Below are 14,100 nucleotides of genomic sequence, written 5' to 3' on the forward strand. Positions count from 1 at the left end.
GTGCTCGTCTGTTATTGGTCCTGCAGACGCTCCAGAGAGAGCTGACGGGGCGGCGGGCTCGGATCGAGGAGGTCTTGGATCGGGCCGCCATCATCGCCTCGCTAAGAACTCCAGAGGTGGACTTTGTGCGCGAGGGAGCTGGGCACGTGCGCCAGCTGTGGGAGGTGCTGCAGCTGGAGACGGAGAGGCGCTCCGTGATGCTGGACGCCGCCCTGCAGTCCCAGCAGTACTACAGCGAGGCCGCCAAGGTGGAGTCCTGGCTGTCGGGGCAGAAGCTCCACGTCGCCAACGAAGAGAAAGGCACGGTACGTTCGGACAAGTGGCTCGCTCGCGCATGTGGGCGTCGATGGCGAACACGCTGCGTCTGTTATAGCTTGACATTACGGTGACCTTTCACAGGATGAGGCCAGCACCCTGCAGCTGCTGAAGGCTCACCTGGCTCTGGAGCAAACGGTGGAAACGTATGCGGAGACCGTAGGCATGCTCTCCCAGCAATGCCAGCATTTACTGGAGCTGGGACACCCAGAGAGGTTTGCTGTGGACTCATTCAGGCTGTGAAAAAGTATTTGAGCTCCTTACAGATTTATTTTGTTTACTATTGTTATTTTTTATTTTTTATTTTGACTCACTGAAATGTTTCAAATCATCATATACATTTAATATTAAAAATAAGACTAAAAAAATCTAAATAGTTTTTTGATGAAACAAACTATCCATATCAATTTGGCCCTACCTGAAAAGCTGTTTACTTCACTTAAAATAAAATAAAAAAGAAACGGCTATCCATTTGTTTGTTTTGTTTTGTTTTGTTACACTTAAGTTATATGTGACACATAATTAGAAATTGCTTTGGGTTTATTTTAAATATAAACCCAAAGCAATTTTGGGTTTATATTTAAACCCAAAACCCAAAATTTAAATATTCACAGAGAGAACACAAGTCTCACCTCCCTGGAAGTCGGCCTCTAAACCTGCAGGAGACAAAATACAAACCAAGAAACTACAGCAACCACATTTACATATAATAATAGAAATTATAACATCACTGAATAATACACGCGGTTTTTTTTTGTTTTCAATTTCTCTCACCACGCCCAGGCACAACTACAAGCCCAAGTCTAAACAACTTTTTATTTTTATTTTTTTTTTTAAAAAAGTCTGATTCTAATTTAAATCTAATTAAGATTCTGCATCATGATCTCAAAATGGCCGTTTCATTTTTGCAAACCTTTCAATATAAGTGCGCCAAAACTTCTTAACAGGAAGAGTAAGAGTAAGAGTCTGTCAGTGACGTAAGGCTCTTTGACAGTTACCTCAAACGCTTGACGGTAATTTTTGCCACATGAGGTGGAATGACGAATCACTAGGTTTTGGGTCTAATTTTGTCTGAAAATGTATTTGATGATCCAAAACATTTCAGTGTAGCACAAAAAAATGGGGGAAAAACAAGAATTGTGTGAGGAGGAGGAGGCAAATGCTTCTTTATGGCACACTCGGGTCGATTATTTGTCTGTTTGTGGCTGCATCATTGTCGTTTTCTCTTCTTTCCACAGTGAGCAGATCACTAAGCAGCAGTCCCACATCGACCGACTGTATGTGTCCCTGAAAGACATGGTGGAGCACAGAAAAACCAAGCTGGAGCAGCAGTACTGGCTCTACCAGCTCAACAAGGAAGTTGAGGAGTTAGAGAAATGGATCACTGAGCGCGAGGCCGTGGCCAGTTCCACCGAGCTGGGCCACGACCTTGAGGAAGTGACGGTTAGTAAACCAGCATGGGTCCAGTGTCTGCTTTACTCCAGGAAATATATCAGAGGATAGAATATGTGCAATGATCTGAGAGCACAAAAATAGAAAAGAGGGACACAAACAACACCTGCATTTCATTTCGACTTTGACTTGTGCTTCGCATGAATTTGCGAATATTCAGTTAAGCACTGAATAAGGTGAAAGTGTTTAATGTTTTCAGTCTTTGTCTTAATTTCCCTCATTCACTCGTGAGTATTCAGAAGCAGCAAGGGTTAAAAACTGTAAATGATTTCAGAAAAACGCCTCGCTGCGTCTACTGGTCGGGAGTCCAGTAGGAACTCCCTCAGCCGCGTGTGAGGGAGGAATGTGTGCAAAGTGCGGTTTTACTTTGTCCTGTTGAAATATTTATGGAGGAGATCCGGTGTTCGCAGCAGTGGCTGCTGTGTGTCTCCAGCAGTAGACACACTCTGCTAGAGGTAGGACACGCCCTGGACAGGTCGCCCGTCCGTCACATGACAGAGCTCATGATCGAAGATAAATCATCAAAACATCAGTGGAAACATGCAAAAGCTCCTCAGTAATTATAGGAAGAGTTTGAGTCTATAGGGAGTCTAATATTGATTATTGAGGAAGGTATAGATCTTTTTCAACACGGTATTTATTAAAATGGATGCAATATGAACACTCTATTACTTTTATCTCTTGAGAGATGCCTGTAAGTTAAATGGTAATTTGAATCAGCATGAATGTGTCAAATGAATTGTTTTGTAGTTCGAATAATTTTGTAAACCAACGAACAGTATTTTGAATAAAAAATTATTTTTACAGCAAATGCATCTAAAATTTAGTGTTTGGATCATAATTATGAACAGAGTGCTGCATTTTATATGTCAACGAAGTAATACAGCTATTCCGTCCGATATATTGAATTTTGATGAAGCGACTCCACAAAACAGCAAAAATGTGTTACAAGAGGAAAACGTGTAGCTGCTGTGTTTTTGTTAGATATACAGACAACAGTATGAATTATTGTCAACTTCAGAAACCTAAATAATTTTTTTATCTAAAGAGATTTTGTCAAAATAAAAATAAATCACCACTTTTTTTCCCCCAAGATTTAGAGGGGGGGAAATCACTTTTGGCATAAAAAATTAGATATTATTTTTAGGAAGGTGGTGTTATATAATATAAGTTATTAACCCACATTCTTCTCACTCATTTCCTTCTTTTCCATCAACATTATGTCCCAATCAGTTCAACATCTCGCACTAACATCTATATCAGGTGTAGCAGTGAAAGTCAGCATTTTGTGCAGATGTTGTTTATGGCCAGATACAGACAGGAAGTACAGATTACATTTAGCGTTTTACATTTTATCATGTACTAATATGTTTCTGGTCCTTATGGGGTGTGTGTGCGTGCGGGTGTGTGTGTGTGTGTGTGTGTGTGTGTGCTCCAGGTGCTTCAGGAGAGGTTCACCAAGTTTGCCTCCGAAACCAACAGCGTCGGCGAGCAGCGCATGGAGCAGGTGAACAAAATGGTGAACGAGATGATCGACTGCGGCCACTCGGACGCCGCCACCATCGCCGAATGGAAGGACGGCCTGAACGAGTCGTGGGCCGACCTCCTGGAGCTCATGGAGACGCGCAGGCAGATGCTGGCCGCGTCCCAACAGCTGCACAAGTTCTTCACCGACTGCAAAGAGGTAGAGTCAAAACAAATGACGTGTGCCGTGACTCGTTCTTCTGACGTGCAGGGAGAAGGTAGACGGCCCGAGTCTGGTGCGAGGGTTCTATTTTTAAAGCGCTCGTGATGACAACGCTTTCCCGTGCTGTAGGTCTTGGCTCAGATCACGGGGAAGATGAAGCAGCTGCCAGAGGTTAGGGCGTGCCAGGCCAACATCACCAATCCAGCCACCCTGCAGAGACTCATGCACTCCTTTGAGCATGCCCTTCAACTGCTAGTCGCGCAGGCAAGCGATAAAACTTCCCTCTGCAAATCAGTTATTGCGGGATGTAAGAAAGCGTCTTTGGATCGGACAAGCGACGCGACTTCTCACGTCTCTTCCGTATCTTCGAAGGTGAGGCAGCTCCAGGAGAACGCTGCCCAGCTCAGGACCATCTACGCCGGCGAAAAGGCAGAGGCCATCATGGTGAAAGAGCAGGAAGTCATGGACGCTTGGAAGGAACTGCTGAGCTCCTGCGAGGCCAGTCGCATCCAGGTGACCTCCGTGACCGACAAGGTGCAGTTCTTCTCGGTGGTGCGTGAAAACCTAATGTGGATGGAAGGCATCATGGGCCAAATAAGATGGGATGAGCCAAGGTGAGGCATTTGTTTCTTCGCTGCCGCTAGTTTGTGTTGAAGTTGCTGAAAGCGTGCGAGCATCGAGTTGCACCAAATGTCTCTGGGTTCTCGTGCGGACGCAGCGGACGTCTTTACATTCTGTGTGAAACGAGGCAACCTTGACCTGGTTTAGTGCTCTGTCTTAATGGTTTTAATTTGTAATTGTAAAATTATATCATTAAGATATATCTGACAAAAAATGCAAATAAAAAAAAAAGACAAGCTTACTGACGATCACAGGTGCATTTCATTTGCTTTAAAAACTGCAAGTAATTATAGAGAATTTCTGCAATGTTCGTTTTAAACAAAATAAAATTGCCAGCTCAGTGCTGAGGTTCTGAATGTTGTTTTGGACAAGAAGCTATCAAGCAGAAGATAATGCTGGCTGGTATTTTTGCCAAGAGGTTGTCTCACAGGAACCTATCAAACTCTTTAATGCGTTTTAAAACCCCTTTTTAACTAGTTGGAGATGCAAAATAATAGAAATCGCTGGTTGCCAGGTTTCATCATGAGCCATTTAACACATATTTAATTCTTTACCTTCCACAGGTTATTATTATGAACTTACCGTATTCAATCAGTCTTTTCTGAACAATCTTGACCTGTTTGTTCACAGGGACCTGACGGCTCTGGGAGTGATGATGAAACATCACCAGGATCTAAAAGCCAAAGTAGACGGCCGCAGCAAGACCATCCAGCAGTGTGCAGACCTCGGCAAGATTTTGATAGCTGCAGGCAACCCAGCGTCAGAGGAGGTGGGGAAGGGAAACAAACGCACATTTACTGGCACACATAAAGCAGCATTGCAAAAAGTCATCATCCTGTCTAAACTACCTAAACATGTCGCAACAGATACAAGAGAAGTTGGACAGTCTACTCACAAAGCAGAAGGATCTGGTCGAAAAATGGGACAAACACCAGGAAAGGTTACTACGCAGTAAGTACACAGACGCTTAGCTGCAATAGAAAATGGACTAAGACTATAAACAAGGAGGCACTAGTATGTAAAAATCAAACATTACTTTAGCTTTAGGACTATTATTTGAGCTGCAATCCATATTGGAGTAGCACGAATCGCAATGCGCGCACACACTCAAACATGTAAATACCAGCTTTACAGTTGAGTGGGCATTAATTATAAAACATAACATGATTATGTAAGGTAAGTGTGCTGTTTGTGTACGGTCACTTCCAGAGCAAGAACACTTCCAGTTTGCCCAGGAGACGGTGAAGGCAGAAGCCTGGCTGAAAGCCAAGGAGCCACTGATGAGCTCCAAGCAGCAAGAGGGAGAAGAGGCCCAGGCCCAAACAGACGAGGTTGAGCAGCTCATACTTCGCCACGAGGCCTTCCGCAAGGCCGCTGTAACCTGGAAAGAACGCTTCAGCTCCCTCCGCCAGCTTTCCGCAGTAAGCTTTACTGTAGATGAAAGTTTAATCGTGTCTGCTGCAGCCACAGTTTAACGCTGCAAAAAAAAAAAAAATGACCACAGGATGCTGTGTTTGCTTAGCAGACATTTGCACATGCCAGCAGTTGCATCATTGAACGCATCGTGTGATGAACGCATTTCATGAACCCTCACTCGGTCGGCCTTCCATGCTACTTTGATTTGTGTTTAGACCGACGAGCTAAAGACGCATACAGGTGCGTCTCAGCGAAATCACAAACCAGTCTGTGTCAGTGGTTTAATTTAAAAGTGAAACTCCATTGCGTACAGAAATATTTATTTCAAAATTCATTCCTGTAAATTTACATGATTGTGGCTTTGATCTGATGAAAACCCAAAATGTGGTTAATACAACCTCATCATACAGGATCTGCTCACTCTATTGCTCTTAAAACATGCTTAATTATTGTTTATATATTTAATTTTTGTGCATTCTTAGCTGACAGACTAGGGAACAGTATGGTGTGTTTAGTTTTCTTAACAATGTACAGGGAAATTGTTTTTTTATTTAAACGATTTGCCCACACACAGTTAGTTAGCTTGGACATTGCCTCCCTTTGCTATTCCGCTCGATTGAAATCTCTCTTCACTGAGAGTATTGGATTTCTCCCCTTCACTTGGATTACCCCCAGTAGAATTTCTACCGGGCCAATCAGTGAACAGAAGGAGAAGTTGTGAAGGACGACCTCGATTTTCTGCGCTGTTTTAGAAGTGTAGGCTGCTTGTAGTCTTAGCAATGGCAGCGGACAAAGTGAACGAGTCTGCGTCATCTTTGCTACCAGATATCGAATTAACATTAACGGCCATCTTGTTTGGCTCTGCAGCAGAGGGTAGTTTACATCACAGGCAATTTCCAGTAAGCTTCATATTGTCAAACTGACGCATTATATACGTCATGGGCATTACATATTGGATTGTGTAAAATTGAAACCTTTAACAGAGTCAATGCCTCCAGGAAAAAAATTGTTTCTCAATAGCTGAGAGTCCAGACCCTCTGTACAAAGAAGGGGCTGGTTTTCACCTGGCCAGTCTCGTGATCTTTATTGTATAGTAAATGGACAGGAAATAGGGAGCGTGGACAGAGACCAGGAATTTAACCCAAGACAACCATATCGAAAACTACAGCTATGTGCAAAACTCTGGACACGTTGCTATGACATCAGAAATGAGGCTGCTTTTCTGCACCGTCAGCCCTTCTGACCACCACTAGCAGGCGACGTGGGTGAAGTGTCTTGTCCAAGGACACAACAGCGGCAACCCACCGGTGGCAGGGCGAACTCCTGTCTCCGTCACCAGCATCACCCCAGCTAGTACACACCTAGTAGTACGCAATATTGTGCTTGTCAGGGTGGCAAAATATCCCCCCTATTGCATTGCTGACTTAATTCAATTAAAGGAATGACAACCCAAATTTGAAGACAACCAAGTGGGGTTGGAACAACAAACACAGAAAACAATAAAAGGTCAGGAAGGAGGATCAAGAGGTCTTAGAGGGGATGGACAAACATATATTTGCTTTGAAGATTCTTGACAGTGTTGTAAAGTTTCAGCTTCCTGATGGACAGAATTTTGGGTTTTCATTAGTTTTTAGCACTCAAAAACAGCAGTAAACCTTTACAACACATCAGTTCAGCTTTTTGGTTTGAATTTTAAATGATTTTCTACTTTACTGAGATGCACCTGTACGTCACGGTTGTCATGCAGACACTTGATTGGAGCATCACAACATATACGTTTGTTTCTATAGGCCGAGAAGAAAAAAGAGGAGGAAAAAAAGACAACCCCACTCTCCAGTCGAAGAATGTTCCCGTTATCATGTCTGACTCCCGGTGTTCCTTCAACCAGTGCTACCTCTTCTTACTTGAGGCAGACAGTACAGGCTCAAATAGAACCCAAACCCTTCCAGACCAGTTTTGACCTGGGTACCAGCTCTGCAGCCCAGAGATTGTCTACAACACTCGCCAGCTATAATCCAGTTATTAACGGTTCAGGCTACCATGGACTGGAGCAACAGTGCGTTGGAAAAGTAGGACACAACTCATACCTTGGGATGAACCAACAGGTGGCTGGAGCTGGAAGTGACTCTGGCTTATCAGCATCCCAAAGTGGAGGGGCAGACAGCTCGACTTACCACGGAATAAACCACCAAACTCCTGGTAGTGCAGAGAGTTCTGGATACTTTGGAGTGACCACAGGGTGTTTGGGTGGTTTGCAAAATCATCTAGGTGCTGGTAAGTTAGGCAGTTCAGGGAACATAGCTCAGCAGCCAAGTAGTGGCGGTATGGTAAGCCCTAGCTTTTTGCCTCAACAAAATATGGGCAGTTCTGGATATTTGGCCCAACCACAGAATTTGGGAAGTTCAGGATATCTTGGACAGCAGTCTAATATGGGAAGCTCTGGATATTTGGCACAGCAGCCTAACCTGGGGAGCTCCGGGTATTTGGCCCAACAGTCAAATTTGGGTAGTTCTGGGTATTTGGCACAGCAGCCTAATCTGGGTAGTTCTGGATATTTGGCACAACAGCCTAATATGGGTAGTTCTGGATATTTGGCACAACAGCCTAATCTGGGTAGTTCTGGGTATTTGGCACAACCGCCTAATTTGGGGAGTTCAGGATACCTACCGCAGAATTACCAGGGCAGTGGTGGAATAGGAAGCTCGGGTTTTTTGGCACAAAATCACTTCAGCAGCGGAAGTCTGGGCAGCTCTGGTTTCCTGGCCCAGAGTGGAGGCATCATGGACCCTAAAATGGCATACGCATGGCAGCACCTGAAAGCTGACTTCATGCAGCCCAGGATCAACCACATCCACAAAGCTATAAATCCTCTGTTAGAGGCCAGCAGACTGCAGCGAGAACAGTTCGGAGACATCCCAATGGCAGACATGGTGGGACCAGAATCAGGACTGGAGCTTCTCCATGGCCGTCTCCAAAGGGATCCCCGCGGCAGCCGCTCGGATCCACAGATGGACCATCTGAGGCGGGAAAGGGAGTACAAGCTGGGAAGACAGACCTCCAGTGAACAGGAAATCCAGGCCAGGCTGAATGAGCTGCCGCTGATAGTGCGGCAGGAACGCTACAGGAGGCGCGTAGAGCGGCAGTCGTCCAGCGAACAAGAGGGGAGCAACAAGCAGAGGATACAGAGACAGGACTCCAGTGACATGGAGGGCTCTGTGAAGGACGGCTCTGACAAACGCTCAGGGTACGCAAACTTGTGCGACTGCAGGCAGTAAATTCCAGCACTGTTTGAATGAATCCCAAAAAATTTGTTGAGATTCTACAATAATTGTGTTCCTACAGGGAGAAGAGATCTACGATGGCAGAAATTGTGGAACAAGTCCAGGAAAGAGAGGCGGCACATGTATGTTGGCACGCAAGCATTTTTAAACGACGACATGTTGGGTCATTGCTTCTCATAGTTTGGTGTAACATCTGTATTCTTCTTTTAATTGGCTCTCTCAGGCACGTGGAGAGCCCTATCGTCCTCCTAGCAGCCTCTCGGCGCCTGTGACTCGTTTTGACGGACGCCCCCGCGCCCGAGACCGTCCCAAGCCAAGGAGGCGACCCCGTCCGAAAGAGCCTGAGACAACTCGTCGTTCTCGTTCGGCCCCGGCAACTGGTGCCCCAACCACACCTCAGCCTCCGTCACACACTGCCCAAAATGAAGGCTTCCTCTACTGTAAAAAGGCCACCAGCACTGACCTTGAAGCTCAGCAGAGGAGCCCTAACAGGTACAACCATCTAAACTACTAAATCATCAATGACTGTTTGAAAAAAAAAAAAACAAACAACATCATATTCCGTTAATCTTTGGACATTTGAACAAATCAAAGCAGTGCTGCTTTGCTTCCGCTAATCAACAGCACACTTCCTCTAAACAAGCTTGCCTCCTCTTAATTACAGTGAACCCCTGGTATCCATGGGGATACAGCCAACCATGAATAGCTAAAGTTAGTAAATAGTTGAGACTCCCTCTGAAAACACGTATAGCTGCCTATTTTAATCGTTCAAACACCAACTATACCTTAATAGGCATTATTGGTCGCAGTACTAATCTATTGGTAATAATAATCTATTAATCACAGTAGAAAGTGTCTTAGCACTCCCACGTAAGCTAACCTCCTTGGTCTTCTTCATATCCTCTCTTGGGGGCACAACCAGTCAGTGCCAAGGAAAATAAATGCTGCTCCTGGATTGGCTGCTTTGCAAACACCACACACTATTGTGTCATGTAGAAATTATGCCAAGGTATTTTAACTTCCCAAGCTGCATTTTCATTTTAATATTTTAGATAAATTCTACAAAATAAAAAATACACGAATAGGTGAATTTTCTGCGAATAATTTAGAGAAAGGTTCCATGGAAAAATCTGCGAAAACTGAACCGCGTATACAAGGGACTCCACCGTAATTACAAGATTGCAGCAGTTTTAGTATCTCTCTGGACTCCCACTCATTACTGTCTCAAACTGGAGATAACTTAAGTCTCTACCTATCACTGATCTTCCACTGTGAATCACATAGTACAGGTGGGAAAACTCTTTGCTTCACATTCACGTCTGTGAATATGACTCATCTGTATTACGGAAACAAAGCCTGGTAATTTGAGAACTGTTTTTTTGTTGTTGTTTTTTTCAGCTAGCTCATGTTCTCCCAACAGACATTCAGTTGGAACCTTTAAAAATAATTTTAATGCATTGTTTATGATTTTGCAGCAAATCATGGGTGAACGTATACTGTGTGCTGAAGGAGGGAAAGTTGACTTTCTATAAGGATGCTAAAAATCTGACAGCAACATACAACGGGGAGCCTTCTGTTGACATGAGTGACTGCAAATTTGATCCTTCAATGGGCTACAAGAAGAAGAAAAATGTCTTCATACTTCAGTAAGGCCTATTTGATAGTATCAGAAGTTATTGTCTCTATAAAGCTGAAAGTTAACATTTCAAACTTTTTTTAAAGCACAATATTATCATTAATCTGAAATGCAGCTTTAAAAATACACAGTGAAACGTATATGAAACTGACATGAACTCTTTTTGTCTTTTCTCATCAAAGAGTAAATGATGGAACCAACTTTGTATTCCATGCTAAAGATGAGGTAAGAAGCTTTAATACATCCATGTTATATATTTTAGATATACGCTTACCTACTGCAGATGCTCGGTGTAAAATAAGAAAGACTGGATGTAATAAAATCTATCTGGGGAGTGGGTGATGATTGACTTTATACAAATAACTTTTGTTTTTCTCTCTTCAGTAAGAGAGAAAAACACATACCCCCCAAAAGTTTTCATTTTTGTGGGGTATCCCTGTGATTTCCCATGACAAACTTCCCTCTGGGGAGAGATTAGACCAAAAGGTGATTCTAAGATGGCAGGTCACCTGTCTGGCTTCTCAAGCTCATTATGTTTCAGCCAATTAAACTTCCACCTTCACATTGCCTCACCATTGGTGCCTAAGAAATTGTGGTCTCAGGTAATTCAACCTGGGTGGCAGATATAGAAAGTGACCTGGGCATACTGATTCTTGTCGATGTAAACTGGCTGTAGATACATGGAATGCCACTTTAGAGGTGGGAATGTCACCTCAGTGGACAACAAAAGTATCAGATGGTGTAGGAGGCTGAGTGATAGCATGTAGTTGGCCTCAACTACACAAAAAGCTCAACTACTGGATTCAAACTTGTCTGGACTTGAAAGCGGAGGAGGGTGGTTTTCAATTCCCTGGCTGAGCATCTCTTTGACAGGCTGGTAAAAGCCAGCCCATGGTTCTACAGTTTGCTTTGTCCAGAGGGTCTCTTGAGTAACAATTGGACGCTATTGAAGTTTGAAATGATTGGATCTGATTTTACTCAATCAATAATATATGGCCATGACGTACCAGAATGATCGTGAAGGAAGCTACGCTATGAAGCTTACAGGAAATTCTCTCTCTATGGTGCTGAATACAACCATATGCAGACTACATTTCTAAAACAGTGCAAAAAAACTGGCATCCTTCTGTTTGCTGACTGGCCTGGATGAACTTCATCTTGAGAAATTAGACTCAATGGGCAAAATCCCACTTGAGCAGAATTTTTCCTGTTAACAAAACAGTCAATGCAGAATGGTCTCAAGCTGTAGGAGGAAAAGTTCTTATGCTATGCACTGCACTACATCATAGGTTGTCTGGTTCTCTTGGAGTCTCTTAGAACATCTGCACATGATGACAAATGGTAAATGGCCTGTACTTGTGAAGCGTTCTTATCAAGTCCAGGGACCCCAAAGCAAGTCTTGCCCAAGGACACAATGACAGAGACAGGTGGAGCGAGAAACAAACTACCAACACTGTCGCCACTATCGTCCCATCAAATCTATAACTTCCCTCAAGGATTCTAAAACAAATAAGGCATTGAAGAGAATTACATTTTATGGTGTGATTGGAACTAACCTTTATCTGGATGTAAATCTGGATGAATGGATAAAGGGTTTGGGTTTTTGTCATGTCTGCTGTTTCCTCAGTGTCTTGATCCAAGCCTCAACCACCTGTCAGTTGTTCCCAGTTACAAAATAGTCGGGTACAGAACATTTTTGAAAGAAGCCTCACTAAACCTTCGAGGCTTATAGGAACCCATCAATCTTGCGTAATAGCCTCCTTTTCCTTTCCACACCTCAGAAAATATCTTCAATTGTCTCCTGCAGGAGGACCTGAAGGCGTGGACCTCAAGTATCACCACAAGCATTGCTGAGCATGACGACCTGGCTAAGTGGGACAAACCTGGCACCTCGTCCATGGACCCCGACCGCTCGGAGAGGAAGGAGAAGTCAGAGGGGGACGCGGATGCCAGGTCAGAGAGGTCCGAGCTGGTGGAGGGGGAGGAGAGGTCCGAGAAAGGCGAGGGCTCCGAAAAGCTAGACACATCTGAAATTGCTGACAAGCTGGAGGGTGGGGCGGGGGGTTCCAGCACATCTGGCAGGAGCAAATGATCAATCCCTTTGTGTTTTAATGTTACTGTTAAATGTCACCGACAAAAGGCAAAGGAAGCAGGGGGTGGGAGGGAGGGACAGGTGGAGAGCATGTTTGCAGACCCTCCGTCACAGAGGCTAAAGACCCTCTGAGGCCACGGTTCCTGGACTGACTACTGCTGTAACTGTGACCAGACTAATCTCTCAGCCCCTCCCCTTCACCCGGGCAATACATCCGTGCTTGCATAGTGCCACCTGCTGGTTGATAACGGAGATCAAGTCCAGACAGACAGACAGTCTCCAACAAATGGTCCCAGGAATTAGTCACTGTCACTTTCCATTGCTGATTGTTTGATCTAATGAATTCACAGCATCTTTCTGTATGTATCTCTGAAAATGTAATGCTCTGTCTAACAAGACAAATCCGAGAAGCGGTGAATGAAATGTTTCACGTCAATACGGAGGAGAAAAAAAAAATATTTTTTTTTTGAAGCAATATACTTTGTTTTTATTTTTTCCCTCTTCGCCAGAGAAACAAAGAGGGGATGAAACAAAAAGTAATTTAACACAAAAAAAAAAGACCAGGCAGTTGTGCACCTTACCATTTGACACATCTGTATAGTAGACATGACAATTTATCCCCCATCACATGGCTAGCTTTGGATCATGTTAATATATTGGAATGCTGGTGTCACCACCTAACTTCAGTGGAGTCAGTGAAAACACATTTCTACCGTTTCATTTTGGTTTCTATTACGACAGTTATTAAACTTATTTGTCCACGATGTTTTATGTGTCAAGAAAAGAGATTCCGGCAAAATTTCAACCCATTAACCCGAGGTGTGTAACACTAAGCCTACAAGACACAATGCCTTTGTATACATGATGACAAAACTTGGAACATTGCATGAAATGGTCTGTTACTGCACCTGTTAAACTTGCCTTTTATTTTTCTGATCTTGTCACAGAACAGGCGACGAGGGAGTTGCAATAATTTAACGTGAGCTCGGGTTAAGACGGGGGTGGAGTCGAGAGGGACGTTTCAAAAGCAGGGTTCGTCTTTTGCATAAAGAGCAACAAAAAAACAAACAAAAAAAACAACAACAACAAAAAACGGGGGGGCTGTTTGGAACTCTCCAAAGCCCAGACAGCCCCTCTGCTGTCTGTAATTTGTTAGTGCAAATTTAGTTTCCACAGAATGTACTGATATCAGCTGTGAAATGTTCAACCGCCGCCAGACGAGAGCCGGCGGCGCCCTAAATTGTAACGCCCTGAAGTCGTGCTCTTTGCCCCCGTGTCCTTCCGTTCAGAGTTTAAACCGACTGAAGCCTCTCCACCAAAGGCAAGTTCATTGGAAAAACTGTCATGAATTGTATATACCTAACTTTGTATGTATACCAGTAAACCCTGTGCTCTAAATAAAACAACTCTGAGCTCATAACTGACGTGGGTAAAACCTAAGCATTTATTTTAAGCCACAAAGAGAACCGTGTATTGATGTTTATCACATTTAAATGAAAAATATGCAAATTAGGACTCACTATTAATTCTCATAGAGTGTATATATAAATACACCGGTACAGCATCTAGTTCTATTTAAAAAAAAAAAAAAAACCTTTTA

General features: G+C 43.7%; 1 protein-coding gene across 4 annotated transcripts in view; it reads left to right on the top strand.

Annotated features, from left to right (window-relative positions):
- The window catches only part of sptbn4a (spectrin, beta, non-erythrocytic 4a), a 34,409-nt gene extending 21,417 nt beyond the window's left edge, over positions 1–12,992 (top strand). For all 4 annotated transcript variants that reach the window (XM_015033731.1, XM_015033727.1, XM_015033728.1 and 1 more), the window contains 15 exons: positions 27–305; positions 400–530; positions 1,554–1,758; positions 3,206–3,451; positions 3,584–3,718; positions 3,827–4,068; positions 4,706–4,844; positions 4,942–5,026; positions 5,285–5,496; positions 7,282–8,735; positions 8,834–8,894; positions 8,996–9,264; positions 10,248–10,418; positions 10,591–10,633; positions 12,216–12,992. In XM_015033731.1, the coding sequence (XP_014889217.1) occupies positions 27–305; positions 400–530; positions 1,554–1,758; positions 3,206–3,451; positions 3,584–3,718; positions 3,827–4,068; positions 4,706–4,844; positions 4,942–5,026; positions 5,285–5,496; positions 7,282–8,735; positions 8,834–8,894; positions 8,996–9,264; positions 10,248–10,418; positions 10,591–10,633; positions 12,216–12,500 (3,957 nt within the window). In that variant the 3' untranslated portion in view covers positions 12,501–12,992. The remainder of the gene's footprint in view (positions 1–26; positions 306–399; positions 531–1,553; positions 1,759–3,205; positions 3,452–3,583; positions 3,719–3,826; positions 4,069–4,705; positions 4,845–4,941; positions 5,027–5,284; positions 5,497–7,281; positions 8,736–8,833; positions 8,895–8,995; positions 9,265–10,247; positions 10,419–10,590; positions 10,634–12,215) is intronic.
- The last annotated feature ends 1,108 nt before the right edge of the window (positions 12,993–14,100 follow it).

This window comes from Poecilia latipinna, unplaced genomic scaffold (assembly GCF_001443285.1).
Source record: "Poecilia latipinna isolate Pla-1442-1.1 unplaced genomic scaffold, P_latipinna-1.0 Scaffold278, whole genome shotgun sequence".
Lineage (NCBI taxonomy): Eukaryota > Metazoa > Chordata > Actinopteri > Cyprinodontiformes > Poeciliidae > Poecilia > Poecilia latipinna.